The sequence below is a fragment of the Dermacentor andersoni genome, chromosome 9, assembly GCF_023375885.2.
Source record: "Dermacentor andersoni chromosome 9, qqDerAnde1_hic_scaffold, whole genome shotgun sequence".
NCBI lineage: Eukaryota > Metazoa > Arthropoda > Arachnida > Ixodida > Ixodidae > Dermacentor > Dermacentor andersoni.
In genome coordinates, this window is record NC_092822.1 from 96,281,292 (window position 1) to 96,306,402 (window position 25,111).

Here is a 25,111-nt window from a genome sequence, read left to right on the forward strand (position 1 = left end):
TAAACAAGCCTAATGTACTTACTTTCCAAATTTGTTCGGTCACACTGTTTTGAACTCGCCTCACACAGACTCTCAGAGTCAGCCTGTTTAGGGCATATTCAAAACATATTCATAATATGTGTCAGAATTATATTAACGTTTGAATATATAGAATTCCATTTGCAGGTCTGATTAGAAATATATGTATTTGTGTTGTTGGGCTTTCTTTTGTATTACACCTACGTAAAGCTCCTGCTGAAAGCACAGGGAGTTTCCATGCTAGAGAAATGCATCTTTTTTTTTTGTAAACTTCAAATTAGTATATAGCTGCTGTGTAGTGATAACCGACTTCAATTACTTGTCCATTTGTTCTGCAAAGCACTGTATAACTCCTTCAAGCATCTAACATGCTTCCTGAAGTTTTGCTCACCAGCTAGACCTCACTGCTTCAATTCCACAGAATGACACACATCAAGTGCAAGGGTTAAGCAGGTTGCTTTATTCTCACCTGGGCCACCTCTAGCAGGTCAGGCCTCAACCATTACTACATTGTCATTGTCTTCAGCGCCAGAAGAACCTGAGCCAGCTTCAGCCTCTTCGTCGTCGTCATCTCCGTCAATCTCGGCATTCTCTTGTTCAAGGCGATCTAACTGCTTGGCAAGTTCCAGCTCGTCTGTCTCTGTCACCACCTTGGGCTGCATTGAAGACAGAAAAGACATCATTTTCATTACACCAGCACATTAATTAAGTTCACTCCAGCATTTGGTAACTGGCTTAAAAAGTGATATTCTTTGAATACTTGTCTTCTATGTCCGAAACTGTTGCACCTAGCATGCAATCAGCGGTGTGACAGTAGTTGTGACATCACAAAAGGGTGCAGAGATTTAATCCTTAAACGTTGTTGTAATGAAATGGTATTACTGTAACAAAATAGTGGATACAGTCAACATCCATTAATTTGACCCAGATGGGATCAATGAAATTGATTGAATTATCGATATGTTGAATTAAACAAGATGCAGAAGAAATGGCAAAACACACTGCTGATACATTTGGCTGTATTTTCCCGATTCCAGCATGCCCTCGAGCGGAACGCGCACCCACTTTCTATGTGTACAAGGCAGAAATAGAAATGATATTGAAGTTCCTAAACAAAATAGGAATCTAACATGCACTCGATGCTTTAGCAAGAAATATGGGCAGGGGTCTAATATCTGTTGCACAATAGCGGCTAGCTTTTTAATCAACTTCGCTGCACAATTTTTCAAAGTCAGCTTCTGCGCAATACATCCCTGTTATTCGGAAAAGCATACAAACGCTTTAAAGGCGGTATATCTAGCATGTCCAAGTGCACTGCACAGGCAACTTTCGACCAAATTTTCTTGTAAAAACAAAAACAAAAAAGGAGGCATATGAAATCTGGCAAGTCCCATAATCAGACATAGTGAGCTACGATTATTGCTTGAAAATCTTCCTACAGCAGGCCTAAAATAGGGGTTTTCGACGGGAGATGTGTGTTCAATGCATTCACTGTCCCCCTAAGCTCTGCCGAGACAGACATTGCCATTAAAGGGGTCGCTAGTAAGGTCACCATAGGGGTCAGACACATGCATGCTGACTGGTCAAGTTCAAATTATCTGACGAAGGCCAATTTTAGGATCGAACTAACAAACGTTTGGGACCATAGAAATGCATGGGCACTGGCCTGGACTTTCAGCCTGGATTGAATTAACTGGAGTCAAATTAACAGAAGTCTACTGTATATCAAAAGGAAACTTTTTTTCCAAACACTAAAAAGCTTCATAAATAGGTGTCCTTCACAGGCTGTAACAGAAACAGGCACTTCGTTGAATACGCCAACCAATAAGTACATTCTCTACACTCACTTTGATAAAGCAAGGTGAGTACCATCGATAGCAATGCTTCAAAAGTAAATACACTCACCGACCAATTATTTGGACGGCTTCAAGGCACCACCACTCGCCCCACACACGTAATGTAAAATGATGACTCAAAATTCACATGCTGTACAGTGTACCATTTGATAACTGGACTCCGTCAGAATGACCAGATGCAAACACAAAGGACTCTCTTTAAATGGCACATCAAGGGACCAGGGAAACAGGTTCCGTTTATCAGGAGTTCCATTTACTGAGAGACAAAGCTGAATACAATAACATGAATATAAAACCAACCAACCATGAGGATGCTGTTTTGTTTAAAAGGCAGTTCCGTTTAAGCGATTTCCGTTTACCGAGATTCCGCTCTACTGTCACTGAGATGAGCAGAAAGAGAGGTTTTTGTTTCAATCGGTGCCTCCTTGAAACAAAACGTAGAGAATTGGAGGGAAAGCATTTTTAAAAATTCTACCCTGAGCATACACCTTCTGTGGGCTACACATGCGCTTTTTTAAAGATGGGTTACCTTTAGACATACGCGGTACTCAAGCAGCAGCAAACAGCTGAGAAACAGTCTGCCGACACACGTGGCGACTAGAGGAAAAAGGCAGCTCTGGAATTTAGAGGCGCCGGCTGGGGTCGGGCGTGACCACCTGACTACGGGGACGCCAGACAATGGATACCATGACGACTGCGCTGCAAAGGTCGTTGGCCCTCGGAGAGAGCATCGAAACCTGTGCGGCATGTGTGTGTGTAAAACCCCTGCCCTCTTCTCTCAAAGGCGACCACGAGGACTTTCCTCAATGACGTCGAACGGAGTGGTTATAAGCGGCTGTTGTCGGCTGCTAGTGTGTGCTCGTTGTCGTGCTCGAAATGTACTCGTGAGCTGCGTGCTCGTCGTCGTGCTCTGTGCTCGAAATTTACTCGTGAGCTGTGTGCTCGTTTGCTATATGCTTTGTCTTGCGGGCTCCATTTGGGAGTCACGCTAGACTGTCGATGTATGTCTTGTCTAAGATGTTTAAACAGTAAATAAATCCTGCTCACCTAGTCCTGTCGCCCCAAGTTCCTCCGATCGTCCTACAAGCCCGACTCCAAATCTTACGAATGGTGGCAGCGGCGAGATCGTCCGACAACTCCTACAATACATTGTCGCCTCCATAATAGATACGAATTCTCTCCTGTGTTTTTTTTAAAATTGAGTACCGTCTCACGTTTTCCGAACAGATGCGCAAAGTAATCCGCTTTCTGTGCCTTGTTGTCTGCTAGCCTACTGCTTCCTGCCGTGAAGGATACACGGAAATATAAGCATCCCCGGACTTTGGAATATTAGTTTGTAGTACTGAGGCGTTAACATGACACAGAAACTGAATAACGATCGTTATTTTGAAAAGTTTGGTATTCTGAAGTTGATAGTACAGCCTTGAAACCTTGACCCCCCTAAAATTTTGTACTGGCTTGAGGTTTTCCTCACTAACCATTCACAGTTTGTTTCAGCTAACGAAGTAACCTGTAATCTGAGTCCTGTTTATTCAGGTGTACCACAAGGCTCTGTGCTTGGACCCCTCCTATTTCTCATATATATTAACAACTTACCTTCCTGTGTTTCATCTCAAATTCACCTATTTGCTGATGACTGCGTAATTTACACCGAAATAACTCGCGACGAGGATGTAACCAGGCGTCAAGCTGACCTTAACACTGTTTCTGCATGGTGCAATTCATGGTTAATGGAACTAAACGTTAACAAGTGTAAATTCATGCGTGTATCTCGAACTACCAGTGAACCACCTGTGTACTCCCTTAACCCTTTCGCTGTCACGGACGTACCGGTACGTCATCGCGCTTCCCCCCCTCAGTGTCACTGACGTACCGGTACGTTCTCTATCGCGCGTTCAAAATTTCGTGCCTGAGCGCAAAGCTGGCGCTCCCGGACTTGGCCACGCCATCTGTTGACTCTTCCTACAAGTTCGTATTTTCGCCCCGACCTGTGTTAGTACATGTATTGAAGAGTACGATGCGACTGCCACGCCCCCCTCTCTTTTTGCTGAGTGGCGCGGTGGCTCCGCGTTTGCTGGATCGTGCGTCGCGCGCGTGTGGTTATGGGTTCAAGGCTTGTTCTGCCATCTCCGCCGGTTTGAAGGTTTTTATTTTTCTTCTGTTGGTACGTCTGCTGCGGCGCGTCAAGTTCAGGCGCACGCGTCGCCGTTGCCTCTCCGAAAAGGGTGACTCGATTGCTCCTTTCGCTCTCTCGCCGCACCCTCGCTTCCGACTCGCAGCAGTAAACGTAATGCCCTTCGAAGTTTGTTTTAGCCTTTTTCCATCTCCCTCTTCTCGATCACACAACGTCCCATTTATCTCCGTTGCGCGGGCGACTGAGAGCGCATCCTCCCTGCGCGCGGTTACTTTCGGATAGCTGAGCGGCGCGAGACCTTCGTCTGTTCATTGGAGCGGTGGCTCTTACGATTCAGAATACGAGCCGAGCTCGGATTTGGACTCGGACAGCGTCTAATGCGACGAAGAGATGAGTTGCGCATCGTCAGATTCGGATGTTGAACGGATGTTATAGTCAGGCTGATGATGATGATGATGTTTACTAATAACAGCTGCAGAACATTGAAATGTGCACATTGCATTGACTATGTTATTTGTATACCAATCATAGTCAAAAATAAATTGCTATGTTCATTCCCTGTTATGCTCGTTCCCTGAAACAAAGCCGACACTGGGGGTGCGTCACGGTCAGAAAGGTCCGACAGCGAAAGGGTTAATAACGCTCCATTAGAATTGGTAACAACTTACAAGTACCTTGGCCTTCACATCACCTCTGATCTTACTTGGCAGGGTGTCTACCAAGTTGACATTTCCAAATTCCCTGAGTTTTCCAGGTTTTCCCTGAGTGCCTTTGCAAAATTCCCTGAGTGATGCAGAACTAGTTTTATGTCAAGACGAGCTGAAGCCATATATCGCCCGATGCGGTCATTCTCTAGTAAGCATATATATATGTAAAAAAAACGACTTAATCCAATTTGAATACTAAGGAGTAGTGTTCATGTTATTCAAAAAGAAAATAGAAGGGTGGGGTTAGTAAAATGCACAGCAAATAAGATATCTTTGAAAAAAATTGCAAATCGAGTCGGACATTCTCAAATGCGAATAAAAAAGGAGATGCATACAAAAGCAAATATTTTCAAATATGAGCTATTTCTACCAACTGATAGCAAGCTCAGTGGTATGAGGCCCGAACTTTGTCACGACTGAGATTCTCTCTCAGCAGCTCGTAAGTCAACCTCAAATGTCCTGACATACTCTCAGCCCATGCACGACGCCTCACTGTTATGTTTCACTGCTTTAAAGAGTTTATTTTTGTTTGCATTAGGGACACTTGCATCTCGGCATCAGCTAACACTGTGTTTTTTGAGCTCAAGCTCCTTCAAAATGGCGGCAGCATGCTTCCTTTCCTGTTCATTCCTCAATGCGCAGGTCCTTTCTGTTCCCATACTCCTTCCGCCACTTGTTCGCCCCACAGACCATTTGAAGCATCTTCTTTGTCAGTTGCAGAGTCCACGTCCGAGTTTTCGAACTCCTTATGGGCCGCGAAAACGTCCATAAAATCGGCCAGTTGGAAAAAAAGAAATGCATGTCATTTACTGCCCTTAATGGCTCAAACCACCACAGGCACATTCGAAAACGCTCTGAAGGCCTTTCGGTACACGTATTAGGCATATCGGTGCTCGCACTGTGACAGGAAATACTGATTGCACGCGTGTATAATTAAGGAATACATACGGTGTCCCGTGGCAATTGCCCCTTCCCACGTTTGTTACGTTTCACTGCAATACTTTTACGCACGCTTCATCAACTGAGATTTCCATACGGAGGCGAAGCTGACTTTCGGGAACTGGCATTATGCAACGCACAGTGCTTTCTAAGCCAATTGCGAGGACCGCAAAGGCGGAGTCCGTGCCATTGCTGACAGCAGCGAATTCTTTCAATAAAGAACACGGCACCCAACGGCAAGAAGCTTCATAGCGAACGTCGAAGCAGCTAGGCCTAGCATTGCCGCAGCGTTGGCTACGACTGCCAGCGGATCTGCGTGCCAGAGTGCCGATTTCAGGCGGCGAGGTAATCAAAATGGCAGCAGTGGCGGCTTTTATTAATACCGTTTCGGACTTGCGGTCACAACAAAACGTCCAGAAAATCGTACGGCGAAGAGTTCTTGCGTCCGAAATTATAGATATGTTCTGATACATCGACTCTAGGGAGACGTGGTGGTGCCTCGAAGCCGTCCAAATTATCGGGAATCCGGAAAGTCGGTCGTTGACTGTACACTGACAACTCCTCCAGCCGCCGACAGGACGTTAAAGGGATAGTGAATAAAAAATTTGTCGCTGAGATTTCTGTCTCCAGTGATAGCTGTCGCACCGAGAGCGACCAAAACAACACTCTTTCTGAGGAGAAGTGAGCGAAAAGTAATTATTTTAGTGAATATTTCTCAAATCACAGCACCTACCGGCCTCCTCCGAAAGCTTTGGCAAAACCGGATATCACGTCACACTTACCCACCTCAAGGCCCATTGTGAGCGATCGTCCAGCGCGCGAAGGGGGCGAGTTGACGTTTGCAGCAACGCACCTTCTTTGTTCGACCGTCCTATTCGCACCGCTTCCTCGTGTGAGCTGTTCGAAAACCTCGTCTTTCATCTCGTGGATTTGTGGTTTGATGTGTGGAGCAGCTGTGTCAACGCCGCAAAATACCGAGGGTCTGCTGTGCGCATGTGAAAACGGCAGGCAGCGGTGGTCTTTTTCTCGCGTACTTGTTCACGCTGTAGTTTTGTGCCCAGGTGCCATTTCACCGTAATTTGTCGTTTGTACGACGTTCTGAGCCAGATGTTTGGCCAATTCTGCCAGAATGAATCGAAATCCGCATCGTCTGAAGCGACGGCTGACGAAAAACAAAAAATTCGCCATGAGACTGGTGGCGCCATCTCGTGTGCACCAAGGGAAGGAGTGCTCGGCTGCGATGAAACAACGGGACGCTGAAACCGCTGCGCATGTACTCGTTCACTACGTGAATAACAAGACGTTCCCTGCTTACAGAGGCGCATTTCAGTCACTGCACATGCCTTGCTTCAATCCTCACCCGTTGCTTCATCGCATCTATTCTCAAAACAGCTACTTGCGCGCATCAAGCACCTGCCGCGCCAGAGTTGGCAGCCGACTGTTATGATCACGCCGCCAGCCACACCTGCTCCGATGGCGTAGGTACAGGGAGGTCTACACGCGTCAATATCTTCATCGATTTCTACGTTTTTATGCGAAGCATATTACTAGAGCTCAACCCAGCTCCTCAGGCGCGGCGGTGTCGCCTTCAATACCACGTGACACCGTGACGTCACGACAGAGGCGAAACGGGGCTCCAACTCGCGCCGTCGCTCGCGGCGTCGCGGCGGTATATAAGCAGCTGCGCTTTTTCTAGGTGGCTTTGGCTCAACTCTTGCAAGATGGGCTGGGTGGGAATCGAACCAGGGTCTCCGGAGTGTGAGACGGAGACGCTACCACTGAGCCACGAGTACGATGCTTCGAAGTGGTACAAAAGCGCCTCTAGTGAATGCGGTGTTGCCTTAGAAACGAGCTGTTTCTAAGGCTCAGGCATGCGTCGCTTGCTCAGGCGCACATTTCGTTGCCGCGCCGAACGCTGCGTTGCTCGACGCTCACCGCGTCCAATGCGGGGCGCGTAGTCGCTGCGCCGTAGCCCATTGTCTTACACCCCTTGGCGGGTCGACGGGAACGCTCTCGCGTTCCACTCTTGAAGGCGAAGCAGAGTAACGCATGAGTTGTTTCTTCTACTAGCCGAACCAAATATAGCCAAGCAACAGCAGTTCACCAGGCTAAACAGTGGTTCAACAACTAAAATAAAGGCTAGTATGCTTCGCATCCTGGGCTTAACCTTAGCTAAGCCACAGCCATTTTTTTTATTTTTTTTGTACAGTGTGTACTCGCGGCACCTGTATTGTGCATTGGTGGCTTTCATGTTTTACGCGCTAGCAGCTACCCATCCGAGCGGGCGGAGCAAGCCGCTTTGCGCAGAACGCAGAGTAAATTCCTTACGTCGCCTGACATTGCATAGCCTGAGGCATAAGCGTCCTCGCTCTGTTGAAGTCAAACATGGCAAAGCATTTGCGTGAGTGAATCATGCTGGGCGCACTGCCACGGATGCAACACTGTCAATGAGGCATGCGCCTCTCGTCTCGCTAACTCATTCGTGACAGGTGCGAGCTTGCGATCCGAGCCGCACGAAGCGCGTTTATATCTGGTTTCCACCTATGATGCCGCCCCTGATCTCTTGAGGCGAACGCGTGTAGATGGAATGCACAGTGTAAACACCACTTTGCTGGTCCAGACTCTCTCAGCACCGCAAAGGGGGACTGCTGCGGCAGGTCGTCGTGAATTTCGCTTGACGACGCGAATGGATCGTAGGCATACCCCTTTATTGTTCGTGGTCGTTCAGTAGGCCGCTCATCCAAGTCGGAGTCATAAGTTCCGCTCATGCTATCGCTCTCAATAGAACTTTGCATTTTGCACTGCGCAGCGCGAGGAAAACAAAACTGCGCAGCCGGCCAGCTTGCTCCGCGGCTGCTGAGGGTAGGTGTGACGTCAGATCCGCCGGCTTGTTGTCGGGAGCGCTTTGCGAGTGACGCGGTGGCCGCTCATAGAGTCAAAAATAAAGCCATCCGCTCAAAAGTAACCCAAATAATGACTATATACCATAGCAATTGTGTCTTAGGAATGCAATTGTGGGGCTTTCTCTATATTCGATTTTTATTCTGTATCCCTTTAAAGACGATTCATTACGGTTTCTGCCTGTTGCTCGATCCAGAATTACCGCGACTTTCAACCGTTTCAAGAAAATTACAGCTAATTTTCCCTGATAGAGACACAAATTCCCTGAGTTTTCCCTGAGTTTTTCAGGACTACTCAAAATCCCTGAGAATTCCCGGTTTTCCCGGTTGGTAGACACGCTGCTTGGAATACCCACATCACCCATATAATAAGTAACGCTAACAGAATGCTAGGTTACTTACGATGCAACTTTTCCAAAGCACCTTCTTCCTTAAAATTAATCCTCTATAAAACTCTAATACGACCTAAACTTGAGTATGCTGCTTCAATCTGGGATCCAGGTCAAGTAAACCTAAAGCACTCACTGGAAATGGTTCAGAATAACTCTACTCGTTTCATTCTTTCTAACTCTAATAGAACCGCGAGTATCAGTGCCATGAAATCTAGCCTTAACCTACCGTCCTTGTCATCACGTCGAAAAATGTTCCGTTTGTGCCTGTTTCATAAATTATTTCATCACCCGCTGCTACGCAACAAACCTATTTCTCCGCCTCTGTATGTATCGCCCAGACTTGATCACATTCATAAGGTCGGCATTTCATTTTGCAGATCCAGCGCCTTTTTGCAGTCATTTGTGCAATGCACTTCCAATGAGTGGAATCGCCTCCCCGCCTCGATGGCCACTATCACAGATCACCAATTATTCAAGAATGCCATAGCTAGCACTGTATAACTAGGAACCTTTTTCTTCACATTGTCCAACCTGTACTCACAAACGTCATAGCTAACATTGTATATCTAGGTGCCATTTGTTAAATAGTTTTGTATATACATATATATATAATTTTCTGCACTAGTAACTCCTGTTTGTTGAATTTACCTGTTTTGCTTGTAACCACTCCCCTCTATAATGCCGTAATGGCCCTGAGGGTATGATAAATAAATAAATAAATTTTACAATGAAACCATAAAAAGTCCGCAGGGGATTTCTGGAAAGTCTGTTAATGTGGCATTCATACTAACGAGATTTCACCGGACATACAACTAATTTCCTCTTTGTTGTCTTTGTTTGTTTGCTTCTTATGATATGATTAGTAATAAGCAATAGGACTCCTCAGTTCCCTTTCTTCTTGTTAATTTCAAATGAGCTAGACAGCACGGAAGGTGACTCGATTCTTGGTTGATTACTTTTGGAGATAGTTTCGCTTTGGTGAGACTTGGCTCTTCCCAGACACTGCTCTGGGCCCTGATAGCGAGCTTGGCACAGTGCCAGAAACATTTGTGTGTGTGTGTGTGTGTGTGGGGGGGGGGGGGGGGGGGGGGGGGAAGGGGGGGAGGGGGGGGCTTTCGGTTCCCGCAAAATTTCGCGAAAGTGAAACTATCTCTGAATGTGATGGCCAGAGAACACTGGTCAAGGAAAGCTCTTCAGATCATGATGATTAGTGAAACCTGGTTTCTGAATGGTGCTTTCTTGAATAAAGGTACCATTCCTTTTTCTATTCATCTCGCATTTCGTTTGCAGTCTTATTTTGTTATTTCATGCAACTGGAAAGTCGACTCTCGCATTACAATCACGGTCACATTACAGTCAAGTAAATACGGTAAATACTGTGAGGTTATGCTTGCGGCATACGACACCTGCACAGCCATGAAAGGGCAGTGCGTGTGTCATCACGGTTTTCTCAAATGCCTTTTTTTTTTTTGCAGATCTTGTGCCGCTCTATCTTTCAATGCCTGTAAAAAAAACTTCATGGAGCCCATTTTTTCTGCAACTTGACACAGCATTTGTAAAACTGTACAGCGAGCCTGCATTTGTAAACTATAGAAAATTCTGAAGAGGTGGCTAATATGGGTGTATGAGTGCATGGGTGCAAGCACTGACCGGGCTCTGCACAGTGAAGACACCTCCAGCCTTGCGGATTGTCTCCTCAATCTTGGTTATGGCATTGTTGAGCGCCTCCAGGCCCTCCGTCCGGTCCATGGTGGTCGTGGTCATGACGTACACAGGGGGGGCAATCAGGTTGATCTGCAAACAGCATGCACGCTCAGCATCCACACCGATGCCTATTTCGTGTGCTGCGATATTGCACTGGGTGTTTTGCAGCTGTGGCTTGCACTAACGCAAACTTTGCACCACCTTTTCACATACACCAATCGTGGCAGCTGCGACTTTTGCGTCTGCAAGCACCTAATGGAAAAACTGAATTATTCTCAACATAGGCTAAGCCAACTTGCTTCAGTGAAAACTTGAAACATTTCGTTAAATGTTTCTAATCTACGAACTCGTTAGTTTACCAAAACAAAAAATATATGTGCAGGCCCCCGTGATGCAAGATGATTTGCATTGTTAATGAGTCCCCATCCATGCCGTGTGGGCAATATTGCAAGCTAAATTGCACCATGTCAAACATACTGTGGGAGGATGGCAAACTGGCAAGCTGCAATTCACTACAGTCAATGATCAATAACTCTGACCTCAGGAAAAAAAAAAGTATATATATATATATATATATACATTTTATGGCCCCAGAGGCTGGAAAAACTGGTCTATGCACTGCTGCACAAAATTCCGCTTATGCAGAACCAAGTCTGCTAGTATTTTCGCAAGCGTAGAGCTCTCGCTGTATGATGACGAAAGCACTGCAAGTGCTTGTGCGAGGTCTTTGCCAGATGGCCCCGCAGCACGCGGCCAACTGTCCTCAGAATCAGAGTCTCTGTTCACTGGCGAGAGAACTTGATTGATGATTTCAGCATCATCCAGTACAGCACAGGACAACACGGCACTGTCGACATCAGCAAAGTCTTCAAAGTTCACTTAGGCCGAAATAGGCACACCGCTGCCTCACATTTCACCAATCAGATTGTCCACGCTCACGCCCTGTGTCATAGGCCGTAGTTGAGGCGAGGGTTTCTGGACTTAAATATCTGACTCACCGCCGGCAACAAATCATGAGTGATGGAAATAGCGGTGGATAGTGCCTGGCGTCACTGCCTTCCACACATCGGCAAGAGGGTGCATGGCTAACAGCAAGTTAGCCACGCACTGTCTAACCATGTCACCATGCGACATAGGTACTAAGCGTGAACAGTAGAGTACTTTCATGTTCTTGATGATGCCCTGATCCATTGGCTGGAGGGAACTTTTGGTATTGTGCAGCAATAAAATTCACGCAAGAACTCTTCTGGGAGTTGTCTAAGTATGCGTAAGCATTGTGCCACTTGCTCATCTCCATGCAACCCGGTATCATTATCAATATGTTATGAAAGTTGATCCAACCAGTACAAGCCCTTATCAACCTTGTCGGACGTGATCCGACCCTTATCAGTGCTTATTAACCTTGTCAGAATTGCTCTGACCATTATAAGCTCTTATCCTTCTTTAGCACCTTATCCATCTGCGTCAAATCATTATCAACCGTGATGAGACCGATATAACATCTCATCAATCCTTACCATCCTCATCAATCCTTACCATCCTCATCAACTCATTGACTGCTCATCTGTCTGTGTTGCACGACGTAAAGCGCATGAGCCCTCAGAGATTGGTGGCATTTCGGTTGGCAAAGGAACACCCCAATGGTAGGCACAGCCAGTGACCACCGAAACGCATTGGGGATGTGGCCTGTCTGGCATTAAATTTTCACAAAATGGGAACTTTCCTTATGTCTACAATGCTCCAAGCCGGCTCTACATGTGATCTTAAAGATGGCTTTTATTCCACCACCACCAAATCTTTCAACACAGCCTTCATAGAAACTGCTCTCCTTTGGCGTTTGTTTTGTGCCACCGGTACAACACATTCATATGGTTCAGATATACTCACCTTATGCAAGCATGGGTGTTTAGACCAGTGGGCAAGACACTGGGCTTCTTAGCTTGGGTCGTAGGTTCGAAACTCACCACTGCTGTTTTTCCTTTCGAATTTAGTTTGCTTTTATGTGCACATTTATTTCTTTATAGCACTTCGTCTTACGTGACGAACGGGTTTTCTCACTGGGAAGGCATAGAAATGCATTTAAAACTCTATTTCAATTGCCTTCTTCAAATTATTGATAAGGCCATGGGCACAGCAATTATCAACAAAAAGCATTACCTTATGAATGTGCACTTCAAAGCTTTGATCTAGCCTGCGCACATAGCCCTGAAACAGCAGCTGCGTAATCCAGGCTTTGGTGTTGGCTTCGTACCACATAAGCAGATCCTTGATTCCTAACATCCTGGCCTTTTTGTTTAGCCAGTAACCAGAAGCATTCCTGTTCCAAACTTGTCCGTGCCCAGAAGAAGAGTCATTACCTCTTTACTACCTTTGTTTCCATGGCAAGGATCTTCGGACACACATAGTGTCTTATCTGGCAGAAGCTTGTAAAAAAGCGCACTTTCATCGCAACTGAAAGCGTCGTGAAATGAATAACAGCCGAGTAATGTTTGCAGCTTTTCAGTGCGGTAATTCATGACCAACATGTTGTCGATGGCACCACTTTTGCTGCACATTGGTAGGTCGTCAGAGATGGGAATGTGCTGCACAAACATTGTACCCAGCCTGATATTCAAGGCCTCTTCGAGTTGCGGGCATGTGCCTTCATGGAAGCTTTTCTTATGGGTCGTAGCACTATTTCTGCATCACTTCTAGAATCTTAGCTTTGTTCTCGGTGTAGTCCGAGATACTTTGTTTTGGAATGCTGAATTTCTGTGCTACTTCAACCTGTGATCGGCCGTGCTGTACAAGCTGCACAATGGCAGCTTTCTGCACCATTGTCACGGTCTTATACTTGCAGCACTTCATAGCCACTGGTGGCTGCAAAGGCAGAGTTGGTGCCATGCAGTGCATCTAGTAGATACGTAGTATGTACTATCGAAGCTGGTCCGAGTAGGCACCTGTATGCCTAACGTGGTGAAAACATCACGCTCAAAACTTTGCTATTACACTCGGTACTACACAGCATGTTGAAAGAACAAAGAATAGTGACTGGTGTTTTGTGAAGCACATCAGTCGACAGCAGCAGTGGCGATAACAATCGGCAATGTAGGAACCGGAAATTGATGGCGATGGCAATTCCGAATTGCCTACAAGCACCATATTGCTGTTTACGCCGACTAAGAGACTGAAGTACGGCCGCTGAGATTCAACCTCATTGTAGGAATATGCTATCTTGGAGGTCTTAACTTTGCTCGACAGCTTTGGCTGCACTGCTGGTGTCAGTTGGTAACCACCACAGCTGCTGATGGTGTCCGGATTATCAAATGGCACGCCCTAGACTGTCCGGTTGTTGAAATTTTGGTTGTTGTTACACATGGCGTCTATGGGGAAAATGACAGTGCCACGTATAAGTCCTTATAATCAAACATGACCAAATGGTGGTTGATTTATTGTCAATGCTTACATATACAGAATTCCAATTAAGCTGCTGAACAACAAAGTACATGCTGGCATTCTGTGCATGCTGAATGCACTGTGAAAAGCAATGTGGCACATTTGCATATGGCTACAGTCCACCTAAAGGCACATTCACTCTGGCTCTCTTCTGCACGTAACTAACAACAAGCAGGCAGCACAGCCTGCTTGCAGTGGCCTGAAGACTACTCGCAGACTTGTTCCCACTAGTAGACAGTGCTAAACAAGGATTGTGACTGGCGGAAACAGCACCGTAGGCACGACAGCAAATGCAGTCGACATGGAGGAAATTATTTTGTGTGCAGAGCCTTCACAGCAATGAAAGCTCACCTGTCACTGTGACAAGTGATCAAAGGCTAGGCCCACAAAGACCAGCTGCAGAATGAGTCGTATAAACAACCTTTCCTGCGTGACACAGAGCAGTCGAGGCGCTGAACATAAGTACACCTTACGAGAGCACAGCACACATCCTTTCGTCAAGCTCCACTTGGTGTATGTCTAGACTTCGCAACTGTTGTTGATGGTTCCCAATCCCAATCGGCCATCGTTTACTGCTTACCATGGACCATACATTGTTCACGAAGATACAACCCGTGGAACGGCACTCTTGTTTTGTGTCAGTCCCTGTGAATGAATGTATCAAGCTTGTCATGTGCAACCAGGTTTCGTGAAATTTAAATTTAATGCACTGCTTCTGTAGGTTTTGTTTGAGCCCTAGCTAGTGTCATAAAATGAAGGTTGTTGTGATTAGAGTTGCATTGTACTTGTATGCTTCTTGTGTACAAGCAATATTTCTGATAAGGCCTGTGGAGGGGCCCTTTTAACACTCTTTAGTGTCCTTTTCAAGCCCAGCACAAGAAGTAACCTCAACTGCTTTTCTTTTCTCCTGGCAACTACGCTTTGATGCAAGCATCTTGCAAAATTTAGAACCTGTACAAGCCTCACCTTGATAGGCATGTCCTCGGTGGACAGCGACATGCCTTCCCGTAGGGCATGCTTCACAGCATCGATGCCTTCGTATTCGTAGCAGGACACTTCAATATCTGGTAAAAGAAAGTGGAAGGGTGCAAGGAAAGTCAACGTGCGCAAACATAAAGTGCACGGTTGCCGGCAATACCAGAGAGAACATATTAACTTCGCACATTATGAAGAGGCTTAACTCTATACTTCAAAAAGGAAAAACGGCAACAGGCACAAATCAGCTCAACGGTAAGGTTTAATACACAAACCTTTGCATCAGTCAGAAAGCAGCCTACCACTCTCAGCGCTCAGATCCAGTCGTGGTAGGACTTGCCAATGCCAATATGGTGGTTGCCACAATATACAGTGGGGCCAACAAATCAATGGGACGCAAATTTTTCACAGCACTATGAAGTGCTCCACAGGGTGAATGTTGTATAGCAGAAGTTGCTTACAACACTGAAGTAGAATGTAAGGCATACAGTGCACTTACAATGCTACTGGGTTCAAATGCAATAAACTGGCAACTGTATTCTGCATATCAAGCCTCTCCACCCCCACCTAGCCTCATGATGATGCACACTGTGATATTTTATTCAAGAATAATGAACTGCAACTGGCTGCAGCCCTCTGCTTGTCACTCTCAAATCATCACTAATACATTCTTGCCAAAGTGAGATATGACAGAGTGAAAGCTGCTTTTTTGCCAATTTTCTCTAAGAGCAAAGCTTTCTTAGCAACACCTCATGAACTTTGCAGACTGTGACTGCTTTCTTGCAGCATAGGTGTGCGTCACGTGAGTTTCTATAAGGTCGAAGATGCTGGAATGAAACGGGCCAACGACAATCAACTTTATAACTATCTTTCGCATGATACTTTTCTTTGCCGTCCACCTCTCCTCAACATTCTTCTCTTGGCACACATCGCCTTCGTCTTAGTGACATCACAGCATCGACTTCTCGCAGTGTGCATTCGCGCGAACTACTGCTTGAATTTTGGCGCAGCTTATGTATGGTGCGGTTTAACTTTTTTAAAAAACCGGGATACAAAATTCAGGGGTCGGTTTTAATTTGACCATTTAGCCCGTGTGACAGTCTGGTCCCATCAAGCGCTCATTGCTGGGGCAGGTGGCAAGCTGGATTGCAAATGCATCGCCAATGCTGTCATCGTGTGTGCGTGGAGACGTATTTCCAACATGCTGGACAGTACAGAAGACAACACACCGTGGGAGGGGGAGAAAGAGAAAGCATGCAGGGAGGTCAACCAGAGAAGTGTCTGCCTTGCTACCCTACACAGTGGGTAAAGGAAATGGGGAACAGAAAGAGAAAGGGAGGGGGAGAGTGACAAGGAATCCAGTGATCTCGACATGGATGATGATGACGAGTGACTGGTTGCATGCGATAAGCTGCAGCAGATTCAGCGCTGGTGTCGGGTATTCGAAATAAACAGCGTTTTAGTCTTCAAAAGACCTGGGCTAGTGCTTCTTTTTTTTTTTTTAGGGGGGGGGGGAGGGGGCAACCGGCTTACATTGGAGGATATATTTTTTTTTTCTTTCTGGCTTTTGATTGTCGGGTGTCTGTATGTATGCATGCATGTTCATCTCTAACCATTTTCCGACCTGCCTGGGTCACTGGGTAGTCTGTGGTCTAAAAGGTAGTGCATCGAGTTGCCGTGCTGAGGTTAACAGGGTTCGAAACCAATCATCGAACTGACTTGGGTCACTGAGTATGTGGCAATGTGTACATAGATACCATACTTCAATGAACCTCTTTCACACCGACATGAGCCACTGCAGACGTGAGATTGGGTAGGTAGCACTGTGCGAAGAAATTCTAAGACGCCAACATGGAGTACTGCGTATGTGCCACTCGGCCTGTGCTGGTCTCCAATGGTCGTCTTTGATTCCAACTCGAATCACTGGGTATGTGCCAGTAGGTGCGAGCCACTTTTTCAATGAATGTCTTTGACGGCAACATGGATGACTAGGTATGAATAACTAGGTATGTGCCGCTTTACAAGGATGAAAAGTGCCCCTTAAAATTTCTCCGACGCTGAGCAGAATTGAACCCACGTCACAAGGGTTCCCCAAGGACAACAACTCGATGCATTAATAGCGGGCTGCGTGGCACAAATTCACTGGATGTGTGCTGCTTTTATATGAACGCCTTTCAAGCCAACGCTATAGCGAGCTGTGCCACGCGTGCACTGGGTATTTTCCACTCTTCAGTGAACCTGTCGCCAACTTGGGTCGCCGAGTATGAGCCACTGAGTGCCAGACAAGGGAAATATTTTCGGCATTTTCAGGCACCAGTGTGCCACGCTTCTGATCTTGGAGGTCCCGCGCACACTTTTTGGCAGCACCGCTAGACGGTGCAGCATGTCCAGAACGAAGCATGAGAGGGGAGCCTAGTTACCGCATGGAGCATTTCTCAGTGTTCGCATGCACAGGCGTGCCATGCATGTTGAAAGCCATGAGCAGGCTTCCCGGCAGTGGCACTAGATGGCGTCGAGTGTTCCTAGGGAATAGTGTTCCTGTATATGCTCCCGCAGGGAGCAGAGTTGCGCATACCTTTTCCGGCGCCGCTCGCACAGCTATTGGCCGAGCGCGAAAAATGACGTCAAATGATCCGCGCCGATGCGAAGCCAACTTTACGGGTGCATCGCCGACTCATGCGAACTCGTCGTTTCAGTCAGTGCCATCGCCATTGCAATCAGCGGACCGTCGATCGTGCGTTGAGAGGAGGTTTCAGGTACGGTATTCGACTATGTGAAGTCAAGGACCTTGGTGAAGTGATACGAAACAGATCATATTGGCACTTGTATTGTGCCAGCACGATGCCAAAAATGTGTTGTCAGATTAGAGTCTGCACTGTGTGAATAATTACTCTGCAAGTTTGCCATCTTGATGTGATTAGTGCAATAAAAATAACCTGTTGTTACTCTTAATAGCTTGTTGCCTTTCCATTGTCTTTGAATTCTGCCCCCAAGGTTCCAAGAACCAGCCCACTTGGCCTGCTGCCAGCAGCCGTTCATGCATTCCCTTGTATGAAATAAGTTTGATCTAGAAGCTCTTGCATATTGAGTCTTTTTCTACTTGCAGATTTGCTGCTACTATATAGCTGATTAGTCTGCGGTATGAATGAATAGTAAAAGTAAGCTTTGCTTAAAATGTGCGCATGTGAACATTTGAAATGCGCTTAAATCTGTGTCTGCACCACATGTATCGAAAACGTGCAGCTGTTGTGAACGATGGTTAGTGATAAATGACGCTCTGTTAACGGTCACTGACATAACTGCAGGCACGATAGCTCTCTTGGCGACGGTCATTAATCGGCTGGTTTCGGCAGCCAAAATGCGCTAAGTGTCCAGCTTACGTGTGTGAAGTTTTAAACACTCTTTAAATCATTTCTTGCTTTCTGACAATGATAAGACAACTTCATATGCATGCTGAAAATCATTGCACCGCCTTTTGTGGCAACGTACTGCGCATTTGCGAGCGAACTTTGGAGTTGTTCGAGCCACAGGAGTATCTTATTTTGGGGAATCGAAGGCGGTCCTACCCCCTATTTGTACGTTCATGTGTGTGTTTGTATATGCGTGTTTACATAGGTACATACAAAGTTTCGGTTGATTGGAAGCCCACCATCTCCGACTGCACGAATGACTCAATCAAGCGTAGCCTGTATTAAGAAGTGCCCTTTGCTAAGCGCCTACGAACAATTGGCGCTCGTAGCTCGCGACCACTAGAGAAAAAGGCGGAACACCGCGCGGCATTTGGCTCCTGCGCGCGCGAGGAGGGGCTTTGCTGCAGAGCAGGATCACGACGGCGGACCTATGCGCAACTCTGCTCCCTGCGGGAGCATATACAGGAACACTACTAGGGAAGTGTGAAAGAGGAGTCCCACTGCAGTGGTACACACCTCACACCTAACTTGTTTTGACGGTGTCAATGCGTTGTGTCACTGTACTGATTTGATACTAATGCATTAGTGTCAACAGTCATCGTGAGATGGGTTTTGCCGCAATTTTTTTACTCTAACACGCAACCTTTGATTTGAATGCAGAAGTATTCTTATAGCACGGGTCATGTGCAAGCATGACATGCGACTTGTGTCCAAATGCGACCCTGATGCAATACTATTAACATGGTGTCACGTTCTCTTTTGTCACGAGATGGACTGGAGGCGACACAGAGAAACATGCACTCACAAGACGAGAAACGTGTGTCACTTCCAGTGCTCATATAATATGCATCTTTAACTAGGCGTACCTGCCCTGATCTTGACAGCCTGTGGTGTCAGCCGGTGCTTGATGTTGGTCAAGAGGACTTCTTTTGTCTCTGGGTCAATATCACATTCATCCAAGACCGACACGTCCCTGTCAAGGAGAACAAAAACTATGTTCCAACAATGCACATTTAAGTAATAAACATTGCGCAATACAGTTTGCAGAAAAGCATTTAGTTGTCCAAGAGCTTCAGTTGCACGCAAATTGAACTCCACTGGGGTGCTGTCGAGAAACACTAGGGAAATGCATATATAACTGACATCAAACTTTTGTTTTCAGATGCTTAATGCAGTTAGCATTCTTTGCCAACTTCAGGCACTATGAGTCTGTCTATTTAGCTATCTATCTAGCCCAGGCCCAGTAACCCCAGTTGCCCACTTCTTGGGCCATTAGGCATGTGCTTGTGGTCGTCGTTCCAGCTTTGACATCAGACAGGGTCTCCTCCCTCCATTATTGTCCTGCCGTCATTGTAACATTGTCATCATCTAGGAAATATCACCCAATTGTTGGCACGGCGTCATTCCAGCATAATTATACTGACATCATTCAATTATGACTATGACGCCTGTAGGGTTCAGGAGTCATGGCCTCGGAGTCTGACGTCACACAGAGGGCTCTCTAGCCTACGGTGCTTCTCACAATGGGTAACTGGCCTACACTACCAGGGCATTACACGGAGGCTATGCAGGCCCACTTCATCGTCCGAGCTTATTTGATCACGGCTGCTTCATTAGTGAAGAGTATGTGGTTGAGAGGACAAGGAATGGAACAGGGGGTTAATTTTGTAGGAGAGGCAAACTGTTAACGAACAACACGGGATACTCGTACTGGCCGAAGCATGGAGCACAGTACATCGTTCTCATAGCATGACCTACAGGTAAGACCAGACTACATCTTTCTGGCAGAGCACACAGTTCACTAGCACACCAGAGCCCACTGCTTTTAACCACTCTGTCCTACCTAGATCCCTAGGCCAGCAAAATCTGCAGTCACACCATTTTTCAATTGGAGCACTTGTAGTCACATTGAAGGTAAGAGAGCGCACAATCACTCCGGCACCTTTGTTCAAAGAACACAATCATAGAAATACTCCCGGGCGCACACGGATCACTATTCCAGAGAAAGAAGGGGATGCTCGTAGATAGGGGTGTCACGCTTGACTCTAACGAACATCTTAGCTCCTAGTACGGCCCAGCAATTGGCTGGTTGTCTTTCAGTCAATTTTGGCGGCTAGCAGTGGCTGCAACGAAACGGTGTAGAATGCAGTTTCCCAGGAGTTTCTTGGTATCAGTGTCGTGGTCGGCGACCAAGCGCCATACATCAACCCTGTAGCCGCCAAACATGTCTCACCTAGGTGTTGCGGATGGTCTGGCTGAGGCACCAGCAGCAACAAGAAGCGATTCGTCGCAGTAAAGCAAGAGTGGCTGGAAGGTCGCTTCCTCCGCCGGCTGATCGTAACATGCCGTTGTCAAAGCATCGTTGTGGTCATTCCATCATCGTCATACCATTATCATCACACCACCATAATTATTTCAGAACTGTCATCCTGTTGTCGCCATACTGCCTTCATTGTTACAGTGATGTCATTTCATTGTCGCCGCCATGCATTTGTTGTCAAACTGTCATGATGCTGCAGTGGTCGTTCTATCTTCGGCATCTGATTCTCATAATTACATTGTCCTCATGTCATTGCCGTCACACTCTCGTCATTATACCATCATCATCGATTCAGTATCATCCCATAGTCATCATGCATTCACTGTTCCATAGATGTAATTCCTCCGTCACTGCGTCATTGTCATGGCCGGCACTGGCAACGACTCTGTAATAGAGTTTTTGCCTGTCCAGTATTTGGGTAAATGCAAGCTGACCGTGCGTTATACTGAATGAGTGTAGGTGTAAATGTGAAGGGCCTGCACGGTGCAGCCACTTGGTGGCACAGAGCTAAACGAGACAAGCACAGAGCTAATTTAGTAGGAGCCAAGTGTATTCTACTTTGCTGCTGATGTAAATTTTTGGTAGAAGCATAATCTTGAACATGTCTTCCATTTGCAAATAGGTGTTGCTAGCGTGCGCGCTGACGAATGCGTCGGAGGATTAAAAATTAAATGCACTGTGCAGCACGACTCAGCTGGTTCTAGTACGGTAGCTCAGCGAACACGAAGCACTGCAAATGTGCGCCGCAAAAGAGCAAAAGCGGCACTAGCGTCCAACCGAAATGAAGTGGCGGAGTCCACATTGCCATACCATAGTCAGCACAAATCGTACATGATACGAGACTGACAGCAATGCCGGAATGCTTTGTGCCTAATTGTGCCTTTAAGCCTTTACTCTTGCGTTTATCACCAGGCATAAAACCGTGTTGGTGGCTTGCTGTGTGCCTTTATAACGGCGTAGTTACCACCCATGATTGCGCCGATAACTGCTGTGGTTTTGTCCGCAGTGGTTTGGGCAAATAGCAGTCTTGTTTTGACTTGGTGTAGGTTTTGGTTTGACTTACAGAAACTGTAAGAAATGCTACAACGACAGGAAAACCGTGCAGAAAACAAGAGTTTACTGCAAGACATGCAATGTTCCGCTGTGTTTTACATCGAGGTACTGCACTGCCGCATGGCACACCTAATTGTAGTGCTTGCAGTTAAATTTTTGTAGCGAAAGACCTGTTGACTGAAAATTTTATATTTTTTCGAAGATAGTGCCTATTACACGGCATTGTATATCTCAAAATTTGTTAAACATTTTTTTTCTTAGTATATACAAGAGTGTCCTTACAAACTTTGTTCAGTTTTATCCTACAATCTTGACTCCGGCAATTTACACCTTTTTTTATTTCATAAATACTGTTAATTAATAAAACATTCTTGTGTGACAATGCATTCATTCTGCTTTTTATGTATTACATAAACTGTTGAGTGCACTAGTTCCTTTAGAAAAAAAAAATCTCACTTAACATACAAAATAAAGAACACCTATTTTCTCCACGGTAGGAAAAGAGTTGAGCTTCTTTGGGAGCATGGTGTACTGCAGGCTCACACGATGCTTGAGACGTGTAATTTTTAGGCTGTGGCTGCCACGTGCAGGAGCCTAGCACACCGTTTCTGTGCATCAAGTAGATGGCAACCACAATGTGGTTTTGAACCTACCAGTGCTAATCTGTTTAGTGAAAGGGCATGCATACAAACTGAGATGGATAACTCACTAACCATACTGGTCACAATGTGCTGTACAGTGTAGTTAACTAACAATGGCACCCCACATGAGTGGCTGAAGTGATAACCTTTTCTTCTGCTGAATCATACACATTCAAGGTACGTGGAAATTCACAAGCGGCAATGGTGCATCTTCACCAAGACACTCACGTCACAGCCAGCTTGAAGACGTCGTACGATGCCGTGGTCTTCTTGAACTTGTCATCAAAGTACCAGGCGGTTTTCCTGTACAGTTCTTCGAGCTGCTCATCTGTCTCAAACTTGAGTGTTTCGGCCACATGCCGAAGAATGCTGTTCACCTGCACACGCACAGCAAAAGTTGCAGCCATCGACACCCTCTCCCCGTCGTTTCTTCTTCAAGCCCATTGAATCACAAGGAGTCGGCAAAAGGGCACTGCTAACACTTACAGCTCTGCCCCGGGCAAACTTTTCTTCACATTTTGTGATGTCCTCCGGGGATACTCGCCGTTTGGACAAGTCAATGTAGCCTGCAGAATGAAGCAAAGATGGCGAGAAATACATTTTAACCAATGCGAAAAGTATGCCTCACTAGTTCCTTGCCGGGGAAGAGAGTGTGCGCCAAGTGTGGCATACTCACATTGCGTTTATGTCAAAAGGGTCCTGAACCACTTTTTGAACATAGCAAGAAAACATTGGCTACTTGTCACAGAGGCTGCCATGAACATGTGAGCCAAATATTACCGCACTACATGTAGCAGGCAATTTACAATACATTGTCAAACACAGTGAAAGATCGCTTACTCTTGCTTTCACGATGTCGCCCTGCAGTGCCATCGAAAGAAGCTAACCCATCAATGCTACTGCCTGATTTCGTGATTGCAAGAGCATTCTGAGTAATACATGATTGCTAATTTTGAGTTAAATAAATTATTATTATATATGCCTGCAATCTCAAAAACACAGGAATACCATTTCATTTCATCTTTGCACTGCGCATAGCTGCGTCTGCTGCATGTGGCCTCCAAAATGGTAGCGGCATGCTGCGACGAGCCCTTTCGTCACCGCGACACTAAACCATTGGAGTAATACATAGGGCTGACGCTTTGCCCTCTTGGCTTCTCTGCTTTGTAGCCTCCATTGCACTAGCAGGAGCAAAAGGACAGAGAAAGCTGGGTATCAGCGTGATAACTTCACTTAGGGTTGAAAGATTCGAAAAATGTTTGGAGCATGAGATTTATGAGACGTCCTTTAATGGTGAGGACATTCTATAGTCAGTTTAGAAAAGTGTTTCAGGGCTCCTTTAAATTTTTCAAAACTAATTTTTCACAGACGTTGAGGAGTTGAAAACTGTTAGAAAGGCCAGAACGAAAATTTTCAAAGCTATAGGTTGACCTATTGCCATGCCAACGCATTCATGCTGCCCACTGTGCAGTTATTCGGATTGTGCAAGCTGCTACGGGCAATCGCACCAAGAACACGGCAAATGCCACTTTAAATTGCAGCTGCAAACAAAAAGGCTACAACGAACGTTTCCCTGAAGCAATATTCAGAAATGCGCCTTAACTTGAATCTCATGCTTGACTTGGTCACAATAGCGCCTGACGTGATAGCGCCGAAGGAAAAGCGATGAGCATCTTGGGACATATTCACATCAGGCGTTACCTTGACGAAGTCAAGCACGGGCCTCAAGTTAAGGTGCACTTCTGTATACGGGAGTTGATGTCTATTCTGTACGCATTTAGCTATCAAACGCAGTGCAAGGCAGCTACAGCCCGCCAGAGAACCATACAACGAGACATGCCTTTGTCCTTGTCCACCCTGATGACGACGACGCACTCGCTGCGCCCGACGCGGATGAGTTTGTTTATGGAACGGATACGACGCCTGGACAACTCGGAGAGCAGGATCATGCCTTCGATGTCGTTGTACTCCAGGAGTCGGACGTAGGCGCCCATCTCGGCGATCTGCCTGACGTTCACCATCACCACATCCTCGGGCTCCGGGTATTTTTGAGAGTAGAAGCGACACGAGAGAGGCATGGTGTGGCCGTTTCTCTGAAACTACAAAAAATAAAACGTGTTCTGTGTTGGAGCAGATTAAACCAGACAGCGGTAAAGGCACATCTCCGCAAACATAGCCTAAACGACATGCATTTAGGAATGGGGGAAACGACCAACACGTAAGCCGATAGGCAATACGCTACGACGACACTGCAGGGTGTCGGTAATTCAGTCAATCACGTCAATACGCTATTCACGGTGAAGACAAAAAATTGGGCGCGTGAACGAAATGCGTGGTTGAAAACGTCGCCCAAGAGAGCCAGCGACCGGCCCACTTTTACCACATGCCTTGACAACCGTACTGCCGGTGCCGTCACCGGCAGCTGCAACGCGATTAACACGCGTTTGCTCTATCGGAAACACCGCGCGATGCGACCAAGCCTTATCACTTCACTTACGCTAAGTCGTCAAATGCAACCCAGGTTTCAAAACTGCGACGAAGCGGCACGCGAACAGCGGAAAAAAACTCAAACCAACATGTGGCAGCAGTTTGAGAAAGCCATGAACGTGAAAAGAGACAAACAAGTC

The 25,111-nt window shown here is 46.3% G+C and overlaps 1 protein-coding gene across 2 annotated transcripts; it reads right to left on the bottom strand.

Moving 5' to 3' along the window:
• Positions 1 to 455: 455 nt before the first annotated feature.
• Positions 456 to 25,111, bottom strand: eIF2alpha (eukaryotic translation initiation factor 2 subunit alpha). 2 transcript variants are annotated; one of them, XM_050176315.3, is made up of 8 exons: positions 24,982 to 25,111; positions 24,325 to 24,577; positions 22,971 to 23,050; positions 22,713 to 22,861; positions 19,337 to 19,443; positions 15,052 to 15,149; positions 10,597 to 10,740; positions 456 to 674 (listed from the first exon to the last, which is right to left on the bottom strand). In XM_050176315.3, the coding sequence occupies exons 2-8, from the start codon at positions 24,560 to 24,562 to the stop codon at positions 507 to 509; spliced, it is 984 nt and encodes a 327-aa protein (XP_050032272.1). In that variant the 5' UTR covers positions 24,563 to 24,577; positions 24,982 to 25,111; the 3' UTR covers positions 456 to 506. The 2 variants fall into 2 exon arrangements, with proteins under 2 accessions (XP_050032272.1, XP_054925286.1); XM_055069311.2 differs by having other exon boundaries at positions 24,325 to 24,583.